Source organism: Diabrotica virgifera, chromosome 4 (genome assembly GCF_917563875.1).
Source record: "Diabrotica virgifera virgifera chromosome 4, PGI_DIABVI_V3a".
Taxonomy (NCBI): domain Eukaryota; kingdom Metazoa; phylum Arthropoda; class Insecta; order Coleoptera; family Chrysomelidae; genus Diabrotica; species Diabrotica virgifera.
In genome coordinates, this window is record NC_065446.1 from 161242130 (window position 1) to 161259209 (window position 17080).

The following is a 17080-nucleotide window of genomic DNA, read 5'->3' on the forward strand; positions in this document are numbered from 1 at the left end:
ACGGCTCAAGATGAAGAAGATGTGTCCTATATGCTCCGAAAATTAGAAGAGGAATACACAAAAAATAGACTGGAAATAAACCTAGAAAAGACCGAATACTTAACAACAGAACAAGAACCAGTGAAAAACTTGGAAATGGACGATTATAGGGAAATTAACGGTACTGAAAAATTCAAATACTTAGGATTCATACTCTCAAAGAATGGAACCACCGAGCAAGAGATAACCAGCAGATTAGCACAGACAAGAACATGTATTGAACAAATGAACGGGGTATTGTGGGATAGACAGATTACCAGAAATACAAAGAAGAGAATATATAACACCTTGGTACGTAGTATAATGACCTATGGAGCAGAGAATTGGGTAATAAACAAACGAAACAGGTCCAAAATTACAGCAACTGAAATGGAGTTCATGAGAAGAAGCTGCAAAGTAACACGAATAAATCGCATTAGAAATGGGGAGATAAAACGAGGAATGTCACTAGAACAAGACGTCTTCAGCTACATCGAAAAAAACGTTTAATTTGGTATGGACATGTGGAGAAGAGCAGATCGTACAAGGTGGACATCCAAGATTTCGGATTGGAGCCCAATAGGAAAGAGAAGAAGAGGTAGACCCCGAAGATCATGGAGGGATGAAGTGGACGAGGCCATTTCACGGCGCTCCCTCAAAAGTCGGTTTTCGAGATGGAAGTCAAAGGACTGGCAGCGCGAGCGCGAGTAAGCAATTTACATTCAACTACTCTCTCTCTCACTTGCCGCCCGCAAAGCCGCCAGTGAGTGAGGGAACAAGACGATGCTGTCGTCACATTCCATTTTTGAGAGTCGTTCGGTAAATGAGTTGTGAGGACATTGGCGAGGAACTGATGTGAATACCTCACTCGCGTCGATATCGTATTTCGGGCAATATTTCCGGCAACGGCAGCAGCAGTGGCAATAGCTGAGTATAAATCCGGCATTAGAGACGGAGAATTGCAGAACAGAAACGACTGGAGACGTTGGTTGAAAGAAGGAAGGCGGCGACAGCTGTAAAAATCCTTACATAGGTAGAAAGATATAAAAATAAAAATGAACATGTTAATATTATTGAATTAAGAATTCGGAAACTGAACTGTTTAATTATTAATAAATCCAAGATACAAGGATAATGAGTTTATTAGTGTTACTTTCACTTGTTTTTAAATTTTAAAAATGTGTTAAAAATAGTAAAAGTGTCTTTCGTATTATCCGTTTGTCAAAAAATATAATAGTGTAGGAAACAGAGGTTGAACCTTGCAAAATGGACACAAGTCCGGTTTTATTTTTTTTCTGGCATATCAAGGGATGCTTATTATAAGACTAACTTTTTCTGAAAAAATTTCGCCCCGGAACCCCCCTTTTCACCCCTTTAAAGGGGGTAATTTATGGTTTTTGCAGAACGTAGCCCTTCCTGTACCTTTTACAAGAAATTTCTTTAATAGAAATATGAAGAGGACTATATTTTCTACGATTTATTTCCGACAGCATCTCTCTATCATCCACCGTTTAGCAAGGGTGGCGCCCCAAAGTTGACAAGTTTTTAAAAAAGATGTTTTTAAAAAATATATATTTTTCCCTAACTGTAACGGAAATTAAAAAGAAATGCTGCGGAGATTATTCACAAATAGATGATTGATTTTTTGGTATAGGTTTCACTTAAGGGTAATTGCCCTTTTTTTAATTACAGGGTGTTACATTTTAAAAAACCCCTTTTTATACCATCTGAACCGTTTATGCTAGAGTAAAAAGACTTTCAGCGATTACCCATGTACTGGTGTTATTTACAAATTTGTATAATGCACCCCCATTTTTTCCCCGGAACCATAAAAAAAAGAAGAATTAATAAATAAAGTGATTTTCTTGGAATCCTTCACACACAATGCCCTTCATTAATATGCTTCATATATCATTTTGTGCAAGTTATTATTACCCATGCATGGACACTAAAAGCGATTTCCTAGTGCAACCCCTGTAGCCAAAAACAATAAATAAAATGAGGGGTTGAAAATTTTTTTTTGTTTTTTGATCCATATGGGCATATGCTTCGTCAATAGTGCTTTTCAAAAATATATATGGTTATTGCAACATCCCTGTGCAAACCACCCCTATCCTTGAAAATATACTGCAGAAACTACCCCTATACCTTATCCAGCATGTTTTTACGATTTTCTCATTACCTATTCATTTTTTTTAAACAAAACTTATACAAGGTTAAAGACCACTATTTACTCTAAATATTAGGTCCTATTCATTTTTTTCGTTTAAGCAACCGTTACGGCACAGTGGCGCCGTAAACCTCATATATGCTTTGACGGGCTCCAGTTTTTGTATATTTTTTCGTCATCTGTTTGTTTTATTGATAAATTACTTATGTAAAATAAAACAACAGTGTAACCTACAAATCATGACCTATGCACATTTTACATTCTTTGCTCCCCAAAGCTACAGTGGTGGCCCAAAATAAACTTTTTCATATTTTCGCCACCTACACGCATTTTATTGCGTTAATGCTACCTTAATAGCACAATATTCACCCCTAAGTGGTCGCTAAGCAGTGGCGGATCCAGGGAGGGGCGATGGGGGCGATCACCCCCACCCCTCTCAAACCAAGTGATATTATATTTGAAGATTATAAAAATATTCATTTATTTTTATAGAAATACTTATATTATATTAATATTATTTTTATAAGAATGACTTTTTATGCTTTAGCGACAGTGGCGGGTCCAGCATCGTTAAGAGGGGGGTGCCAATTGGTTAAATTTCTATAAAAATAAATGAATATTTTTATAATCTTTGAATATAATATCACTTGGTTTGAGAGGGGGGGAGGTGATCACCCCCATTACCCCTCCCTGGATCCGCCACTGCGTAGCGACCACCTAAGGGTAAATGTTGTGCTGTTAAGGTAGCATTAATGCAATAAAATGCATGTAGGTGGCGAAAATATGCAAAAATTTATTTTGGGCCACAACTGTGGCTTTGGGGAGCAGAGAATGTAAAATGTGCATAAGTCATAATTTGTAGGTTACACTGTGTTGTTTTATTTTGCATAAGTACTTTATCAATAAAACGAACAGATGACGAAACAAAAAACAAAAACTGGAGCGCGCCAAAGCATATATGAGGTTTACGGCGCCACTGTACCGTAACGGTTGCTTATACGAAAAAATGAATAGGACATAATATTAGAGTAAATAGTGGTCTTTAACCTTGTATAAGTTTTGTTTAAAAATAATACATAGGTAATGAGAAAATCGTAAAAACATGCTCGCCAAGGGATAGGGGTAGTTTCTGCAGTATATTTTCAAGGATAGGGGTGGTTTTCGCAGAGATGTTGCAATAACCATATATATTTTTGAAAAGCACTATTGATGAAGCATATGCTCATATGGATCAAAAAGCAAAAAACAAAAAAAAATTTTCAACACCCCATTTTATTTATTTTTTTTTGCTACAGGGGTTGCACTAGGAAATTGCTTTTGGTGTCCATGTATGGGTAATAATAACGTCCATAAAATGATATATGAAGCATATTAATCAAGGGCATTGTGTGTGAAGGATTCCAAGAAAATCAATGTATTTATTAATTCTTCTTTTTTTTGGGGTAGTTCCGGGGGAAAAATGGGGGTGCATTATACAAATTTGTAAATAGCACCAGTACATGGGTAATCGCTGAAAGTCTTTTTACTCTAGCATAAACGGTTCAGATGGTATAAAAAGAGGTTTTTTAAAATGTAACACCCTGTAATTAAAAAAAGGGCAATTACCTTTAAGTGAAACCTATACCAAAAAATCAGTCAATTATTTGTGAATAATTGCCTCATGATTTCTTCTTAATTTCCGTTACAGTTAGGGAAAAATATATATTTTTTAAAAACATCTTTTTTAAAAACTTATCAATTTAGGGCGCCACCCCCGCTAAACGGTGGATGATAGAGAGATGGTGTTGGAAATAAATCGTAGAAAATATAGTCCTCTTCATATTTCTATAAAAGAAATTTTTTGTGAAAGTTACAGGAAGGGCTACGTTCCGAAAAAACCACAAATTACCCCCTTTAAAGGGGTGAAAAGGGAGGTTCCGGGGCGAAATTTTTTCAGAAAAAGTTAGTCTTATAATAAGCACCCCTTGATATACCAGAAAAAAAATAAAACCGGACTTGTGTCCATTTTGCAAGGTTCAACCTTTGTTTCCTACACTATAACTTTTATTAAAAAACTTGTTATATTTTATTGTATATAGTGGAACTTGCTTATAGCGTCATTGAAGGGTCCAGTAAAAAAATGACGCTATATCAGAGTGACGTTATACAAGAGATAGAAAAAATGAGATTTTAACGAGGCAAAATCTGATTACAGCATTATTGCTGCATTTAGGATAAAAGAAATAAGAAATAAAACCTATTATGTATACAAAACTTACATAATTTTATCAAAAGTTCTCTAATGTTGACAAAACTCAATTATTTTTTTCTGCACAACCCTTTCCGAAAAATAAAGTTTACAAACCGGAAACCCATTGCACTTTTTCCTTCATAAAATAAAAAAATGACAACCGTCTGTAAAATTTTATGACGCTATAGACGAGGGTTACCTTATTTTTAGCCGATAAAACCGTGTTTTTAATAATGTTATCGAATAGATTTTGGCCGGACCTATTAAAAATTGACGTTACAACCGAGATAACGTAACTACCGAGGTCGTAATATCCAAGTTCCACTTTACTTGGTATTTTATTACCATCATAAACCAATCCTGCATTGTTAATAACATTGTATACTCTTGGACTGATTTCCTTTTCGTTAAAGACAAACAGGCCCATACATTCAACTTCCAGCATTTTATGTCTTGATTCAAATTTAATTTTGGTAATGTGATTACTGTCTACATCATACGTCCAATCAATGAAGTAGTACGAAGAATATATCTGAAATGAATACATTATAATAGTGTATTAAAGAGTATGATAGAGTCTTTTTCATGAGCATTTTTCAGTCACGGTTTTTCGATTTCTTTCTAACGCATTAAATTATTGTATGTAACAAAAAAAGGCACGTCTGTGATTACAGACATTTATTTTATTTATAACATTTATTCTAGTTGTCGATAGATGGCGCTATAATCGGAAAAAAATATTTACGAATTATATAATATATCTACGAATATAATCTGTACAAATCAAATCAATCTGTACAATCTGTAAGACTATACAAATCAAAGAAAATACCATTTTATAAATGCAATAAACACAATTAATTTGTTTTTATGCCAAATTGCAAATAAAATGTGACAACTGTCAGATTTAACTAAAATGTCATGTCAGAATAAATATTATAAATGTGCATTTATCAAGGACTTACCTTTTTTTTTATCATTTGTGACGCACTGAAAAATGCTCATGAAAAGGATTTTACCTATAGCCTTAGCCTAGGTATTATGCAACAGTAAGAAAATCTTTTGTCTTGCCTTTACGCCTTCTTCTCTTAAGGAATCATAAATAACAGCATCTATTTCAGGATTGTTATATACCGACACGTTGTGTCTTTGACGTTTTTCTAAAGCCATGCTGTAGGGAAATGGTTCCACCAGAACCAGATGGTGTCCACCAATTCCAAAACTTATAAGACCGTTTATGGTTGCATGCGCCTGAAGGAAATGACCATAGATAATAATGACGTCTAAAGAACAAAAATCAAATAAATAAAACATCATAATACTAGGCCGTTCAATAAGTTTTGTGGTTCAATAAGAGAGGGCGTTGCTACTAGCGTAATTTTATTTTGATATGTTGGTACACTTGATTCTAAATCCTGACCCACTACTTTGTGCCATGTAATTTGGGTTGCCTGTATGAACTTGAATCGGCGAAATGGGCATAATATAAATAATAAAGTTTTGCTGTATTAACCACTTTAAAAATTCACATTGTAAGGCATGAATGAATCAAATATGTAGAGTAGGTACCTTTTTTGTAGATGTATTTAAAGATGAAACTGAAAAGTTATTACTATAAAGAGTGAACTGTAGGTACCTATAACTGTGGCTATGTTTGACTTAAACAATTAGATTACAAATTAGTTAGGAAACAATTAGACATTAAAACAATTAGATATAAAAAATCACAAATTTTAGTAAATTTGGGAAAGTATCATAAATACAAATACCGATGTTGAAACGTATTTAAATATTACCAAGTATTTAAATACTAAAAATGTACCCAAGTTTTTGGGTAAATTTTTATCTCTTTCAAATGATGTGCAACTCAACTACACTTGCTATTTAAAAAAACTGGGGGGCAGTAGGGGTTACATTTAAGGGCATGAATTTTGCATGAAAATTCGTCCCCCTTCCAATACAAATTTACGTGTTTTTTTTAATTGTGAAGAAACTCTTGGTTTCTGAATTGCTGGGGGGAGGGGGTCAAATTTTCGTTGGAACACACTGTATAATATAATACAATTATATTGTTCTGAAGCTATTTTCTTGTGGCATTTTTATAATCAAGTATATTCAAATGGGAAATAAGCCACAATTTTACCTAAAAATGATTTTATTAACGTTTCGACGCCCAAGTCGGGTGTCGTTGTCAAAATACAAAATAATACTAAATAAAAAAAATGTTGTTGCTTAGTAAAAAATTCTTCTAATAATTTATTTAATCTGACTCATTTATATCGGCAAATCAGACACGTATTATACATTTTAAAGTAAACGACTTTAAAATGATATTGCCAATATTGATGAGTTGCGTTCCTGGGACGACTTTACTAAAAGATAGTTCATTCGATTACATGAAATCAATCCCAACTCAAGAATATCCGCCACAAAAAATCATAGCATGTGATCTGTCTTTAAAAAGACAACCAAATGCAACGGTGGCACTGAAATTCTCGTGTTAGAGATTCCATAGTAAATCACGAGGGAAAACCAGGAAAAACCTCGTGATGTCGGGATAGTATCACGAGGTTTTTCCTGGTTTTCCCTCGTGATTTACTATGGAATCTCTAACACGAGAATTTCAGTGCCACCGTTGCATTTGGTTGTCTTTTTAAAGACAGATCACATGCTATGATTTTTTGTGGCGGATATTCTTGAGTTGGGATTGATTTCATGTAATCGAATGAACTATCTTTTAGTAAAGTCGTCCCAGGAACGCAACTCATCAATATTGGCAATATCATTTTAAAGTCGTTTACTTTAAAATGTATAATACGTGTCTGATTTGCCGATATAAATGAGTCAGATTAAATAAATTATTAGAAGAATTTTTTACTAAGCAACAACATTTTTTTTATTTAGTATTATTTTGTATTTTGACAACGACACCCGACTTGGGCGTCGAAACGTTAATAAAATCATTTTTAGGTAAAATTGTGGCTTATTTCCCATTTGAATATACTTGAATACAATTATAGTTCGCGTGTAAAATTATACTATAATTTTACGTGTATATTTCTATAATTTTATAATTATAGTATTATTTTAGTAAGCAATAATTAACATTTCATGTAACAATTTCCTGCCAACTATTTCGTTCTTTGAGTATACATTGAATAATATAGTATATTAAGTATGGAGAACGGTAAGGCTTTTATACCGATCGAAGACAATTGTTTGGAGGAGGAGCGGAGCGACGACTCCAATTATTGTCTGAGATCGGTTACCCTTAACGTTCGACATGCTTATAACGTTTTTTTCACGATTGATACTATTATAAATTATAAAATTAAACATTTTCGTCATATTGACTAGTTTCATTCATTTTATCAAGATAGATACTTTGGTTGTTAGGTAGTAACTAGGGTGCATAACAACAATGGAGAATTGAGTTTTTATTTAGTTGTCAATAATTTTCAGTACAATTTTGATTATTATAAATTAAAATATGAGCGAAAGTGAATTTGAAGAAATTGAACGGGCTTGGGAAGAAGGGTGTTCCGCAATTATTCCCGAAAAATCCAAAATCCATTATCAAAATACCTACCAAAGTTTTAAAAAATGGTGCAAAGGTAAGAATTTAAGAATCGAAGAAAAGACTCTATTGGCATATTTCGTTCAAAGACATATGCAGTTGAAAGCTCCTGGAAGCCTCTGGGCAGAATATTCAATGATTAAATCCACCGTTTTTCTTTATGATGGCATTGATATTTCCAAGTTTTCAACTTTGATCGCGTATTTGAAGAGAAAAAATGTTGTGCAATACTAGTAATACTACTAATGTATGCGATTCTGCAGGAGTTTCTGTTAGAAGTGAAACCATAGCCCAAACAAGTGGGATTTCATTAAATAATTTAACAAATTGTACCGTAAGTGTCAATATTAATAAATAATTCGTTAGTTTTCTTTATTCTTTCAAAAAATAAATTAAAATTAAGAGATTTTTTAACTCGACGGTAAGTGAATTACTTACCGTCGAGTTGGAGTACTTACCGTCGAGTTGGATTACTTACCGTCGAGTTGCTAGTAAATGTCACCTACTGACGTAAAATCTGTCACGGTAAACAGTCAAAAATGATCAATCGTGCAAAAAAGTGTATTTCAAACCATAAAATTGTGTTTTCCTTATCGAATCTCAAAACTTATTGAACAGCCTAGTGTGTCTTATTTAGACAAACAACTCACAGTTTTTATCGTTGGCTTTGTGATACAGATGTCTCAATTTGTTAACTGCATGGTTGGCATCTAAAGCACTATTGATAACAAAAACATTATCTGGACTCTCTTGGAAAGGAATTTTATTTGGTCTTGTAGGCTTCTGGAATTGTTCTCCAATCATTAGAAATAGCATGTCATACGCCAGAAAACTATCGTTGTTGATAATTATGTATTGCTCTTTCCTGAAATTTGGGGTCGAAAAAAAAACATGAGGTTTTTACGTACAACTATAGTAGCTTGAACATTTAGTGATTATTATACACAATTTCAGAGGATTTATGAATTATTTACGGAAGCACTTTAAAATGATAGGAAAAAGAAGTCATAGCAAAACTTTGTTGATTATTATTTAACTCTAGAAGCATTATTGACACTTTAATTTATTTTTCAAAATTATTGTAGGTAGGTACATATGAGGCATTTTAAATAATAATGCGCTATTAAGTGCATCTGCATTTGTTATGGTATCTGATTGCCTGGATGTGGATTTTATTCTTTCCACTCTTTAGGGCTTCTCTACTTTCATACACCATGTTCACCGTTCTAATTTTAAAATTACATCTTGCAGCAGATGCTGCTGGAACCTGATTTCTTACACCTTCATCTAATGTCATAATAAGACGATTCTCTGTAGACGAAGCAGCGAAGCACTAAAAAGCCTAAAACCCAGGAGTTTTGTGCAGTAAGATGAATCGTCATGGAACTTTTTGCATTCGATTAGAGAGAGTCTCAGGCAACTTTGTGAACTAAATTCATCTAGGGCAAGCATTTTTGTGCATAAGAAAATGCATTTTAAAAGTGCATCTCGAAGAGGTGAAAATGAAAAATTTAGAACTTGGGAAATATTGACGGAAATGAGTTGAATTTTTATATCGAGGGTTTTGGGGATCGCTGAGCACGAATTTCATATCGGCGATGGTCTCCAAGGTACCTGGTGCCCACGGTGGAACTCGTCGCCTAGAGTTTTATGTTACAATCATTAAAAATCAGTCAATCTCCATTAGTCGGGGGGTTTTTGGGGTCGCCGGCCACGAATTTAATGTTGGCGATGGCATCCAAGATACCTGGTGCCTAGGGTGGAACTCGTCGCCTAGAGTTTCTAGTTATACTTATCCAAAACAGCCAAAAACTATTACCCTGGGGGTTTTGGGGGTCGCTGAGAACGAATTTCATGTCGGCGATGGTCTCCAAGGTACCTGGTTTCCAGTGTGGAACTCGTCGCCTAGAGTTTTATGTTATAATAATTAAAAATTAGTCAATCTCCATTACACGGCGGTTTTTGGAGTCGCTGACCACGAATTTAATGTCGGCGGTGGTCTCCAAGATACCTGGTACCTAAAGTGGAACTCATCGCCAAGAGTTTTTAGTTATAATTATTCAAAATTAGTCAAAAACTATTACCCTGGTGGTTTTGAGGGTCCCTGAGTACGAATTTCATGTCGGCAATGGTGCCCAAGGTACCTGGTGCCAAGGGTTGGAACTCTTTGCCTAGCGTTTTATGTTATAACCATTCAAAATCAGTCAATAACCATTACTCGGGGGGTTTTGGAGTCGCTAAACACAATTTAATGTTGGCGGTGGTCTCCAAGGTACCTGGTTCCCAGGGTGCAACTAATCGCCTGGAGTTTTATGTCATAATTATTCAAAATCAGTGAAAACCATTAATCTGGGGGTCTTGGGGGTACCTTAGTACGAATTTCATGTCGGAGATGGTCTCTAAGTTACCTGGTGCCCAGGGTGAAACTCGTCGCCTGGAGTTTTATGTTGTAACCATTCAAAACCAGTCAATAACCATTACTCGGGGGTTTTTGGGGTCTCTGAGTACGAATTTCATGTCGGCGATTGTCTCCAAAGTACCTGGTGCCTAGGGGTGGAACTCGTCGCCTGCAGTTTTATGTTATATTCATTCAAAATTAGTCAATATCCATTACTTCGGTGTTTTGGGAGTCGCTAAATATATTTTTCATTAATAATTTTTCTTAAAACACTTTTATATTATATCCTAAAAAATTACCTATTTAAAAATTATTTTAAAATTTTGTAATTAAGTTATATCAGCGAGTTTTTGTGTTTTCTGCGGTATTATTTTAATTTTTAGATTTCTAGTCTGCTTTTATATAAAAAAACAGTGGTTGTTAAATTCTTTAGCGACGTATTAGTATAATATAATGTTGATGGATTACCGTCGAAGGCCGATATGATCAACCAAGAAAGAAGATGTATATGGTGATTTTTCTATTGACTTTCTTGGGTGTGAATCTGTGTTTTTATTTTACTGCTCCTAGTTTAAAAACAAAGCATAGTATATATGTGAATACCTCCAAGCTACACTTTTATGTACTTCTTTCTTTTAAAAATTTATAAAAAATTTTATATTATAAAAATTATAAAAAAAAACATCTAAAAAGTGATACCGTATTTAAAGCAAAGTAAGTTTTTAATGTTGGTGTTTTGGAAAAGTCATATTTTATAATTATTAGTTTTGTTAATTACAGAATAAATAATAATATTATAATATCAAGCTGTTTAAGATTGGTATTAAAGGAATTTTCATTATCAACAGTCAATAGCTGCGCTGTTTTATAATTTTGGTTTTCGAAATTGCGGAAGAGAGAAACTTGTGTAACTTCAAGTAAGTAAATATATTTTTTTATTTTATTTTACTTTTTATTAATTTTTTATTATATTATACAAATAAATTGATTATGAATACGTGCACTAACATTTAATTTAACACCTATTTTTTAGATTATTGTATACCTACCTTGAAGACCATTGCCAACATGAAATTGATGCCCAACGACCAATAAAACCTTCATAGTAATGGCTATTGACTGATTTTGTCTAATTATACCATAAAACTCCAGGCGACGAGTTCCACCCTGGGAACCAGGTACCTTGGAGACCATCACCGTCATGAAATTCATGTTCAGCGACCCCCAAAACTCCCCGAGTAATGGTTTTAAATGATTTGTAATAATTATAATATAAAACTCTAGACGATGAGTTCCACTTTGGGCACCAGGTATCTTGGAGACCATCGAACACATGCAATTATTGTTCAGCGACCCCCAAAATCCTCAGAGTAATGGATATTGACTGATTTTGAATGATTATAACATATAACTCCAGGCGACGAGTTCCACCCTGGGCACCAGGTATACAGGAGACCATCGCCGTCATGAAATTCGTGCTTAGCGACCTCCAAAACCCCCCGCGTAATGGTTTTAAATGATTTGGAATAATTTTAACATAATACTCCAGACGACGAGCTCCACCCTGTGCACCAGGTATCTTGGAGACCATCGACCACATGAAACTCTTGTTCAGCGACCCCCAAAACCCTCAGAGTAATGGTTATTTACTGATTTTGAATGATTATTACATAAAACTCCAGGCGACAAATTCCACCCTGGGCACCAGGTATCTTAGAGACCATCGCCAACACTAAATTCGTGGCCGGCGACCCCAAAACCCCCCGAGTAATGCATATTGACTGATTTTTAATGATTATAACGTAAAACTCTAGGCGACGAGTTCCACCGTGGGCACCAGGTACCTTGGAGACCATCGCCGATATGAAATTCGTACGCAGCGATCCCCAAAACCCCCGATTATAAAAATTGAACTCATTTCCATCAATATTGCCCGAGTTCTAAATTTTTCATTTTCACCTCTTCGAGATGCAATTTTAAAATGCATTTTCTTATGCACAAAATTTTTTGCCCTAGATGAATTTAGTTCACAAAGTTGCCTGACACTCTCTCTAATCGAATGCAAAAAGTTGCATGACGATTCATCTTACTGCACAAAATTCCTAGGTTTAATGCTTCGTTGCTTCGTCTATGAGGCTAATGTCTCTCAAATTAGCAAAACATATGAGTACATTAATATTTATATTTGTGCCTGAGACAGTAATAAAGATTCTTCTATGCAGCTAGCTAAGGAAACAGTATCGTGGTTATTTGGTTTTAAAAAAGTCCAAAATCTTTCAACAGGGGTTCCGTTTTGTAAAGTGTAACGATAAACTGTAACCATTTGAACAATATTTGAAATGTTTTTGTTTCATAACTCCCAATGGAAACCAACTTTGAAGAGGCAGTTCCCTTTATGATATGTGTCTGACACACTGAAAGCATACGAGTAAATCATTTTGAATGTCTTTTGACGTTCATTTAAACACAATAGTTTCCTTCAAATGTCTTTGAGAGCTAAATCCAATTCGGCAGAAAAATTTATAATTCCTCTAAATGTACCAGGATTTAATGAATCCTTTCTTTCATCATGGCCGCGGAAAGAATGCTCAAAAGCACCAGAAAATTTGACAGAGTTTTGATAAGACATACCTATTATTCTTTATTTGTTCATTATGTTTTTTGAATATTTAATGGGTATGCACTATTTAGTTATTGCCGAATATCTTATTTACCTAATAAATTGAAACTTACTTTAGCTGGTATAGTATGTGACTTTGAATGTTGATGCTTTTTAATTTTTTCTGATGAATGAATAAGTAGGTAATTCTTATAATAGTAATCACGGAAAACAGTAAAGGGTATTGCTAGTAGCACACTTACTACACAACTAGACAGTTTTTTCATAAATCTCTATTTTAAATCCCTTTTTTGCATTTTGTTACATTCGTAAAATTAACAAATTTAGTTTAAGACGACCAGCACTTTTCATTTAAAATTTATTTTTCTCAAAAATAGAGAAAACATTTAATTGATTTTTAATATTCTCGCGAACATTCACAAATCACTCCATTTAATTGTTTCGAACTTTATAAACGTGCCGTACACGTTACAATCACAATCAATATGTGCACACCGGTCAATCTAAGGCCTTGTTCAGATAGGGCGGTTTGCCAACGTTTGACGCCGCGGTTTACCTGAAAACCCCAACCGCCACGGTTCGAGTTGCCAAGAAACAAATGGAATCGAACATAATATGCAACCTTTCCGTCGTCAAATCGCGGCGGTTGTAAGTTTACTAGGGGAGGAATGAGACCGCCATTCAATCGCTCTCATGTGTACTATGCAAACGTCGGCTAACAGCGGCGTCAACCGCTGGCAAACCGCCTACATGAAAACATGCCCTATACGCTGTGAGCTTCGCTGGTGTCGCTCCTGGCGGATTACTAATCAACTTTCACTGGTAATTTTTAAATTTATTATTTAATTGTTATCGCTTAATATTTACAACGCAAAAAAGTAATTAAATTATAATCGATTTTTTTAAGATTTTGCTAATCATTTTGAGGTTCTATTGATAAAATATGAATTTCTTACTTCGGATACTTTCACAATTATCGTATAGATGGCGGTAAGATTAATATATTAATTTATAATTAGATATTACGGAACATTAAAAAAACTTAAATTCAGTATTTAAAACGTATTGTATATTTAAGGTAAAAATATATAACACAGCTTTGACAAACTAATACTTTTTATAATTAATGTTTTTAATTTTAATTTTAAATTAATCACTTTGACATTTATGTCAAATTTCCAGTAATCGTTTACAGACTTGTCACTACTGGCGCTCGAGAATTTGTAAATATCCCTTCTACGTACGAGCTCACAGCGTATACGCTCTGAGCTTCGCTGGTGTCGCTCCTAGCGGTTACTAATTCAACTTTTACTGGTAATTTTTAAATTTATTATTTAATTGTTATCGCTTAATATTTACAACGCAAAAAAGTAATTAAATTGTAATAGATTTTTTAAAGATTTTTCTAACCATTTTGACGTTCTATTGATAAAATATCAATTTCTTACTTCGGATACTTTGACAATAATCGTGTAGATGGAGCTAAGATTATAATAGATTATTTATAATTAGATATTATGGAACATTAAAAAAACTTAAATTCAGTATTTAAAACGTAACTATATTTAAGGTAAAAATATATACCACAGCTTTGACCAACTAATATTGTTTATAATTAATGTTTTTAATTTTAATTTTAAATTAATCACTTTGACATTTATGTCAAATTTCCGGTAAACGTTTACAAACTTGTCACTACTGGCGTTCGCGAATTTGTAACTATCCCCTCTACGTACGAGCTCACAGCGTATACCGCAGGGCTATCGCAGAGAAGTGGGAACAAACTAGCTGCGGTGACGCAAATATGTGTAAGTAGCTCCTTTGCACAAGTTAGAATAGGGAGAAAACATCAAATGCTTTCTGCGTAAATTCTGAACTGAGACAGGAGATCCCGTTGTCCCCATTGTTGTTATTAACCTTGCCTTATACTATGCCATGAGAAAAATTTATCCAAAAATCAAACCAGACACAGTTGCTCGTGGAGCAAACATCGTACTAACCTTTGCCGATGACCTCGATGCAGTAGCACAATCAACGTTAGAAGTTAAGCATATTTTCGGCTGCACATGGATTCGCTCCCGGGTTCAGGTAGGAAGACCTAACACTTCGGTCATAACTTAACTTTCGGGTATGAGTTTCGGAGCCAACTCGTGTACAATAAAAGTGGTTTTATAGGAGTTGGGAGCGAATCCATGTGCGCCGATATTTCCATGAGTTTCGAAGAAGCTGCAATAAATATAAATGAAGACAAAACAAAATACATGGTTGATTCAAAATAAGAACGATGGCGAATAAGGCAAAAAATTACTATAAATGATCATATAACTTCGAAGTAGTTAAAGAATCTAAATATGTAGGAGCAACAATCACCAATGACAACAAAATATAACGAGAAGTTGAAACGCGGATAATAGCGGGAAGTAGATCTTTATTTACAATGCAATATCTAAAATGAAGTCGAAACTTCTCTCACGAGGTGCAAAAATCCAGACCATAACACGACCAGCCGTCGCGTATGGAAGCGAAACATGGAAGCTTACAAAAAGAGAAGTAAATAAATTGCTAGTGTGGGAACGTAAAATTCTTCGAGTTATATATTGGCCCTTGCAGAGACAGCCTTAAAGTTTGTTTAGCAGTAAATGGTTGACTTCAATGGTCAATACTTGTACTGGTACTTCAATAGTATAAAAGGCCCGGTTTCAGGTAAAATTTAAATATGTTTGAATGTTTGTTTTCTATAATATTAGCAATTAAAATAGATTCAATTTATTTTAAAACTCATTTGAAAACATTAATTTCGGGTATACAGTGAGCACGTAAAGGTTGGAATAAATTAATTTTCTCGAGAATGGACGATTTTGGAAAAAAATCTCAAAACAGGTCAATTTTTATTTTTAAATTGCGACTTTTTGGCCTATATATCATACTAGTGACGTCACTCATCTCGGAGTGATGACGCCATCGATGATTTTTTTAAATGAGAATTGGGGTCGTGTGATAGCTCATTTGAAAGGTAATCCAATTCTCTATTCAGTAATATAAACATTAACATAATTATTTATAGAGGGTGTCAAAAAAATTTTTTTGGATTAAATTTATTGACATAAAAAGAAGAATGTATGTAATTTATTTAATTCAAAATACATTTTACTGCTCTCAGAAAACAGAAAAAAATGTTTTTTAAAAAATAATCATGGATTTTCGCCTAAATTAAATGTTTAAACTGTCACGAGTCACGAGGCTGGTGGGTGGCTGCTTTAATATTGAATTTAAGCAAAAAACAATATTTATCGGCCAAATAAACATTTTTTCCTGTTTTATGATAGCAGTAAAATGAATTTTGAATTAAATAAATTACACACATTCTTCCTTTTATGTCAATAAATTTAATTCAAAAAAGAGTTTTTGGACACCCTGTATATATAATTATGATAATGTTTATACTACTGAATAGAGAATTGAATTACCTTTCAAATGAGCTATCACACGATCCTTATTTTCATTTAAAAAAATCATCGATGACGCCATCACGCCCAGATGGATGACGTCACTACTATAATATATATCTCAAAAAGTCGTAATTTAAAAATAAAAATTTACTTTTTTCAGGATTTTTTTCCAAAATCGTCCATCTTCGAGAAAATGAATTTATTCCAACCTTTACGTGCTCACTGTATAAGCCAAAGCAATATATTATTATTTTACATCCGTTTTTTTATTTTTGTCGTCGTAAGTATTGTAAATTTTGTGGATCCTTTGCTTTATTATAGGAGTACCATCTAGTCAGTGTTAATTGTCAAAAGTCAGATAAATTTAATAATATTTACGACCGCACTAATTGAAGTCAACCATTTACTGCTAAACAAACTTTACAAACGAATGGAGGCGCAGATACAATAACGAGTTAGAGCCTTTCTTCGGAAAGGAAAATCTAGTCGTATATGTAAGGGCCAATAGACTAAGATGGGCAGGGCATGTGATACGCAATAACGACAATCGACTTATAAAATAATGTGTTTTGGGAAAGACCAGATGGGAGAAAGTCTGTAGTACAACAACCTAGAAAA

General features: G+C 34.0%; 2 protein-coding genes across 3 annotated transcripts in view; one reads left to right on the forward strand and one right to left on the reverse strand.

Annotated features, from left to right (window-relative positions):
- Nucleotides 1-17080, forward strand: part of LOC114330762 (TBC1 domain family member 1) — a 537565-nt gene that overhangs the window by 129979 nt on the left and 390506 nt on the right. The window lies entirely within an intron of this gene.
- Nucleotides 1-17080, reverse strand: part of LOC114330761 (cilia- and flagella-associated protein 61-like) — a 169122-nt gene that overhangs the window by 44690 nt on the left and 107352 nt on the right. For both annotated transcript variants that reach the window (XM_028280170.2, XM_028280171.2), the window contains exons 11-13: nt 8646-8860; nt 5490-5701; nt 4764-4950 (exon numbers count right to left, since the gene is read on the reverse strand). In XM_028280170.2, the coding sequence (XP_028135971.1) occupies nt 4764-4950; nt 5490-5701; nt 8646-8860 (614 nt within the window). The remainder of the gene's footprint in view (nt 1-4763; nt 4951-5489; nt 5702-8645; nt 8861-17080) is intronic.